The sequence below is a fragment of the Pyxicephalus adspersus genome, chromosome 8 (assembly GCF_032062135.1).
Source record: "Pyxicephalus adspersus chromosome 8, UCB_Pads_2.0, whole genome shotgun sequence".
NCBI classification, from domain to species: Eukaryota; Metazoa; Chordata; class Amphibia; order Anura; family Pyxicephalidae; genus Pyxicephalus; species Pyxicephalus adspersus.
The window spans coordinates 71,462,582-71,470,008 of NC_092865.1; the positions used below are offsets into that span (position 1 = coordinate 71,462,582).

General features: G+C 36.9%; 1 protein-coding gene across 1 annotated transcript in view; it reads left to right on the top strand.

Moving 5' to 3' along the window:
* NOL12 (nucleolar protein 12) overlaps positions 1–2,678 on the top strand; it is a 12,875-nt gene extending 10,197 nt beyond the window's left edge. The window contains exons 5-6 of the mRNA XM_072421118.1: positions 1,697–1,779; positions 2,080–2,678. Of these exons, the coding sequence (XP_072277219.1) occupies positions 1,697–1,779; positions 2,080–2,245 (249 nt within the window). The 3' untranslated portion in view covers positions 2,246–2,678. The remainder of the gene's footprint in view (positions 1–1,696; positions 1,780–2,079) is intronic.
* Positions 2,679–7,427: the final 4,749 nt, after the last annotated feature.

The following is a 7,427-nucleotide window of genomic DNA, read 5'->3' on the forward strand; positions in this document are numbered from 1 at the left end:
TTCCAATTTACAGCAGGCTACGTCAATCAATCTTGCACCTGTGCAGTTTAAGATCAGGTGACACAGGTGGTTGCTTTTTGCCAGACCCAATCCAGATAAAACAGAATCATCAATCCCCCCCCCCCCCTCAAATTCCAAATCTCCCCCTGACATATTCCTAACTGTTATAACAATGTTATTCCCCCCTCCCCTAAGGCACGTTTTCTTGGCGTTACCGCCGATTCCGCCCTCTCATTTACCCCCCATATTCAGAACATTTCCAGGTCCTGTCAGTTTCACCTACGCAACATCTCCAAAATCCACCCCTACCTGTCCCCAGAGACCATCAAACTCCTTGTACACGCTCCTATCATCTCTCGCCTGGACTACTGTAACCTCCTCCTCTCTAGTATTTCAATAACCCGAGACTCTCCTCTACAATCTGTTATGAATCCTGCAGCCAGACTCATCCATCCTTCCCTCCACTCCTCTTCCACTGCATCTCTTTGTAGTTCTCTTCATTGACTTCCATTTCTCCTTAGAATCAAACTCAAGCTCCTGTGCTTTGCCTTCAAATCCCTACACAGTTCTTGTCCCACTTACATTTCTGACCTGGTAAAAAAAATACTCCTCCAGCCGCTCTCTCTGCTCCTCCAATGACTTACTAATGACTTCCTCACTTATAACCTCATCACACATATGGCACACTTTTCTAGAACTGCCCCGAATCTCTGGAATGGTCTTCCTCATCCTATTTGAGTTGCTCCCATTTTCTGTTCCTTTAAAAGAGCACTCGAAACCCATTTGTTCAAACTTGCGCACCCGTTTTCCTCTATCTTTTGAAACCCTCACTACTCACCCACCATTCCATGTCTTCCCTTTTACTATGTGTTCCTTCCCCCAAATCATAGATTGTAAGCTCTTCGGGGCAGGGTCCTCTCCTCCTCCTGTGTCACTGTCTGTATCTGTCTTGTCATTTGCAACCCCTATTAAATGTACAGCACTTTGTAATATGTTGGTGCTATATAAATCCTGTTTATTAATAAACATAATAATAATAATAATACACTCCTAGCTGACCTCTCTGCTTCTCCAATGACCTATTAATGACTTACTTATAACCTCCTCTCATGCACAGCTCCAAGATTTCTCTATGCTGCCCCTGCTATCTGGAACATCTTTTCTCATGCTAGGATTGCAGATATGTTTTGGCATTTAAAAGAGCCTTTAAAACCCACTTTTTAAAATTGCCTGTTCATCTCTTTGTTAACCCATCACTAGTCACCATTTAATATCCTCCTAATAATGTGTACTACTTTTCCCTGACTTCTTAGGTTGTAATTTCTTTTGGGCAGGTTCCCTCATTTTTCTATGTGTCTGTCCTTTGCCGCCCCTGTATAATGAACAGCACTGAATGAGCAGCCATCTGGTTGTACTTATGCGTGGTTTACAAATTACGTTATATCAATATTTTTCAAGCATAGGAACAATGATTTGTACAGCATATGGTACACATCAGCAGCTTGCATTTTGAAATACTTGCACAAGCACATTATAACTTCTCTTTTACAAGTTTTAGTTAATAATATTGGAACTTGATTATATAGCTGAAAAATGAAACAATACTCCCATGTCTTTTACATGATCTTATACCGCGTAGAACACCGTGATAATACAATACATTGAGTAATGTTCTTTTTCTGTTGTAATTCTGCAGAAAGATGAAAACCAGGAAGAATCGGCAGCCAAATTCACAGCTCCTCTGCCCAAGAAAGCTGGGGACCCACTTTTATCAAAGAGGTAAATGTCTAGGTTTTGTGGTTCAGTGTTCAGCTGTAGTTTGCTTCAGAGGGGTGATGGTTCTTAACTGGTACTTCTGCTAAAAATGTTTACTTTGTTTAATAATAATGCTCCTGCAAAATATTTATTTGCTTTTGTATTAGTTTTAAACATGTACAGTGCCCCTGATAAACGACTTTCTTTGCTTTATTATGTATAGATGTATTTCTCCACATACCTTGTACACTTTGTAGAATCAAAACGGTTTCAACTTGGAAACAGAAATTTTTGTTTTTAATGAAATATTCCGTCTGCCCTCAGAATCTGCAGCCTCACAAAGACACTGCATGCTCGCAGTCGGAGCAAATCTCAGAAACGTCCTCCCAGGACAATGGATGGCAAAAAGCAACCAATCAGACCAACCGGACGGACAAGCAAAGCCCAAAGAAGACGACAGACAGGCAAAACGGGAAGAAACAGGGAATAGCATTTTGGACAAGTACTTTTTTCCAACTTTCAGAAACCTCTTTTCACCAGACATGGCAAACAAAATGTCAAAACTGTTTACAGTGCACCCTGCATTATTCAGCCCAAAGTTCCAGAGGTGGAAGACAGGAGACTTTTATTGATATATTTTTTTTTATCTACGATAAAATGCAGTGATCTTCCCACTAATACGTGCTAAACAGTGCGTTGCTATAATGCATTATAGTGCCTTTTTTAAGGCAATTTCCATGCATTTAGAAGACGCAACATCCTGACAATTCCCTGCCACCAATATACACAAAGGATTTAAGAAAAATAAAAGAAGGAAGACTGTTGAGGATATCTTATAGTTTATATAATCTTTATAAATGTAACTGTTTTCTTTCACACACTAGGTGTTCTGTAATAAATGTTGTTAAAGTTTATTGGTTAAATATCTATGTGCAATATTATGGAGTTCAATGTATAACTGTACAGGTCCAGGCACCAGGGAGCAATGTACCAAGGTGAGTTTATTTTATTGCTCCTTTCTTCTTGTGCCGTTTCATTATTCTCATAATTAAACAGGATAACATATGCCAACATATTACGCAGCCCTGTACATTATATAGGGGTTGCAAATAAGTGATGAATACAGATAGTGACCCAGGAGGAGAGGACCCTGCCCCGAAGAGGAAAAAATTATATATTTTTACAGTGCCTTATGGTCTTTATTTAGCTGTATTTTAATCCAGCAAAAATGGTTTACTTGATACAGTTTGTGACAGACGCAAGTGGCTGATACTGTGAGAGCTTCTTTTCTCCTCATACAACCAATGGTGGATAAGGGGTGGTGACCTTATTTTTAAAAGGCCCCCACCTTGTGTGTGTGTGTGTGTGTGTGTGTGTATGAAAAAAAAAGCTCCAGCATCAGGATGCAGGTAATTAAGCAGCGTGGAGTGCCGTTGTTAGTGAATATGATCTGGACAAGCTTATGATGTCTATAAACAGACAATGAGAGAAGGAATTTTTTTTTCTTTTGGCTCATTGTGGTAATGTTTTTTTATAACAGAATATTTTGATGCATGGAATTTGTTTCTTGTCCTCTTTGTGTGTTAAATGATAGAACAGATGGCAGTGGAACAGGTGTTGAGGTTGTGTGGTTGAGTGTCTTTATTATAGTCTCCTTTAGTAGGTTAGGTAGTTAAACCTTTTGCAGGACTCAGACACATAATATTACATTTTTAAACAATATACCCTAGTTTTGATAATTAGCAATAATAAATTTGTAACAAGCCATATGTTCTTTTTTTTTTCTTTTTAACCTTCTAAGTGATAGCTTGGATTCTGCTTGATTGTTTTTATCACTTTAAATTTTTCTTTAAGCTTCTTTTAAAAAGAAAAAGCTCTCAGTGGTCCTAATATTCGTCATTAAAAATATTCTTACATTTATGTTTTGCTTTTGGAAAGATTCAACCCTACTTCCTGTCCTGAGGAGAACCTTTTTTTGAAACCTGATGACTTTTAATCCTTCCCCATTCTTTCCAGAACTTTAAATAAAGTTTTAAGTACAGTTACAAGCTATACTGAAATACATAGTTTACCCCCTCCTACAAAAAAAAAAATAGGTATGTGGATGCCTCAGACTCCCTCCCTGACCTGGGACAAGCATGTTGCAAGTGAATCTCATCTGCATACTTTTCTAGGTCAGTTACTCAGATGGTATTAAACAGTTTGCTTGTTTATATGAATAGATCAGTGATGGTTGCAAGTACAAATTTTCTGTAGTATGTCAGGTACTTTGCTCACATAATGCATTTAGGTATTTTACCTGTATTACATATGCACCTCTACCAAACTACACAGCCTTGTATTTCCTGTTTAAGAAAAAAAAATTCTGCTTAGTCTACACAAACTTTCCCCAGAGTTTAATCTGAGCATTTAAAAGCCCATGTTTGAAATTCCCATGCATTGCAATGGGCTAGTCTACACCAGGGTGTTTATGACGCTTGTTTTGGAGTGTTTAGGACAGCGCTCCTTGCTGCATTTTTTAAAATTAAAAAGTTTGAAAACACACAAAACTGCCTCTATTGATTTCTATTGAGGCGTTTTTGCACATTTATAAATGCTTAAAAACGTCAAAAATCTCAATTGATGTCAGTGGAGGTCTTTTAAAGCGGCTTTCATGCGTTTATAGGTGTTATTAACACTTTATTATCAAAGCTTCCTTTGGAATCTGGAAGCCCTCTTTAAAGAGGAGATCCCCTGATCTCCACTGCCTCACCTTCGCTGGGAATGAGTACAGAGGTAGATTACCCCTTGCTCATTCACTGAAAGGGTAAAATATACCTATTAAAGAATTAGACCAGACTTTACTGTTTAAAGTTGTTTTATAATATTTCTGATTAGTGTAAAACTGTAAATACTTTTTTTTTTTTTATACCTCCCACCATGGAAGGATGATTTCCACGGCTGCATTAATGCCATTAGCACAGCCTTGGAGCTCCTAACTGCATGGGACCCAAGCACTGGAGGGCAAATGAGGACAAGTCTCCCTATTCACCTTTATTGCTGATTGGCTGAGAAAAGGTAAATCCTAATGACACCTAAACCATCATCAGGGTGTACCTTTTCTCAGCCAATCAAGGGAGAGGTCATATGAGGACACTGCTTTAGAGAACCCAGCTAAGCTTATCAATTAGGGCTATTATGTTAACTTTACAATAATTTTACATTTCTATCAGTTGTGTGCCTATATTTGTGAGAGGAAATATGGTAGGCATGTGTGAGTTTCACTGGTCAGCTTACCTAGTGCTGCTATCTTTTTCTTCCTCTGGTATTTAGGTATATTTGCTTAGTGTGCTTTGGAATATTATCCTACTGACAGAGACCTTTCTGGTTCAACTTTTAGTCGATCACCTCACATCAAGCTAACTTCAATAGGATGAATATTTCCTTCACTTTACTGAAAATTGTTTAGGTTCTGAAACAGCAAAGTAAGATCACACAAATAAATATTTATAAATACCTTTCAGAGTTAGTATGAGGTTTTCCTGAAATATTTTCCATTTGCACTAAACATGTTTAATGTTAATATGTTTAAAAAAATTAAAATAAAACACCTAAATCTTTAATTCATTATTCCACAGCACAATATTCTAAATTGTTCTTTGTTCTTTCTGGGCAGCAAGGCTTTTTCCTGGCGCATTTCCTATGTAGATTAAATTGGTGTGCAAGAACCTTCTTTCTGGATTTAGAGTTCTCTTTTAATCTTGGCATGATAGCACCATATAAATCAATTCATACATTTTCACTTGACAATCCTGGGCAAAAATCATGACTATGTGCAGGTTTGACGTCATTGGGAACATTGTTAGTGATCCACCATGTTGGTTTACTAACAACTGACCATAATAGTTATAATATTGTCTAGCCAATATTCCTAAACTGTTGTGATGTTCAGGAATGATGGCAATAGTTGCAAGTACAATTATATGTTTAAAAAATAGGTTCTATTATAATACTTCCTAAGGTGGTTCTAATGTGATCTCACACATCTGATTCTATATTGGATTTAAAGTAGTGGTAAAGAGATGATTGTCACATCTTTTACAATGCAATCCAAATATCAGCTGTCAGGGAATCAGTTTCATGTAACACCTTATCAGAACATTGCTCATGTTTACAAGAAATGCTGTCTTATGTAGTAAGATTCATGACTTTGTGATAAGCCCACAGCCTGAAAATACACAATGTAAGTAACCTATGGGCATATGCTTTTAAAACTTTGAAAACATTTTAAATATCTTTACTGGTAAAATAGAGGAAAAAAGCTAAGAATTATAACATTTTGAATTCAAATGATGGTATTTCAGAGAACATGCTAATACATGGTCCCAGTGAAAATATTGGGGATTGGGTTAAAGAAGTTAACTGTTCACATAAGAAATAAATCATAACTGTGATCCAGAATAACCTGTTATATGTTGGGAGAATTAAACAGCAATAAATGTTAGAATGTAGTGAGCTTTAAGAGGAAGTGATACAGGTATATTTTTTACATTTTCATCGTTTAACAGTTATATTCCTAAGAAAAGTTTGCAACAATGTTTGATGTAGTTAACATTTAATTAGGAAATTGTTACTAAAAGATAACAGATAAGAGACATAGGTGTTTTACTTGTATGTTTGCCGATGGCTAAATTAAAATGTATGGGGGAAAAAAAACATCCAATTCAGCGGATGTGCAGCTTGCTTGGTGATAGACTTGTAGTGGATTAACATGTTCCATGTTTCTCTATGGGTCTGGGTTGTTACCTAAATTCCTACATGTTGGCTCAACAAAAAAATGAACTGACAGACTTGCATATGAATACAAGATACATGATAATGTTCCCAGACACACCCTGCTAAGCAGCCATGTCAAGAATAGCTTCTAATCCCATATTTGACTACACCCACAAAACTACACAATTCATAAAAAAGGCATGCTCAATGTCAATAGTGACAGCAGATGTTATGATTCATTTGTATGTACATCTGGAACAGAAAAGTTTCGTTTAGATATGTAAAGAAAAGCATACTACTGCAAGTACAGTAGACAGGATTTGATAGGGAATAACACTTTTACCCAATGCCTGTACAGCAGTGTTAAAGTGGAATTAAACTCAAAACAAAAAAAATCACACCTTTAATCCCGCAGAGAGTTAGGTCCATAAATATTTGGACAGCGACAATTTTTTTCTTTTTTTGGTTCTGTACATTACCACCATTAATTTTAAATGTAAAAACTCAGATGCAGTTGAACTGCAGACGTTCAGCTTTAATTCAGTGGGTTGAACAAAAAGATTGCATAAAAATGTGAGGAACTAAAGACTTTTTTTACACAATCACTTCATTTCAGGGGCTCAAAAGTAATTTTCTCATGATGTACCAAACTGTAGATTTTGCCACTCCTAATATTGAAGCAATTTCTCGGATGGGTCGGATCCTTTGACCGCATGTTGTCTGCTCACAGCAAAATCTTCCACATACAAGCAACCCCCAATCAACTCCAGGCCTTTTATCTGCTTAACTCATAATGACATAACAAAGGAATTGCCCACACCAGCCCATGAAATAGCCTTTGAGTCAATTGTCCAATTACTTTTGGGCCCCTAAAAATGAAGTGATTGTGTAAAAAAAAAAAAAAGGCTTTAGTTCCT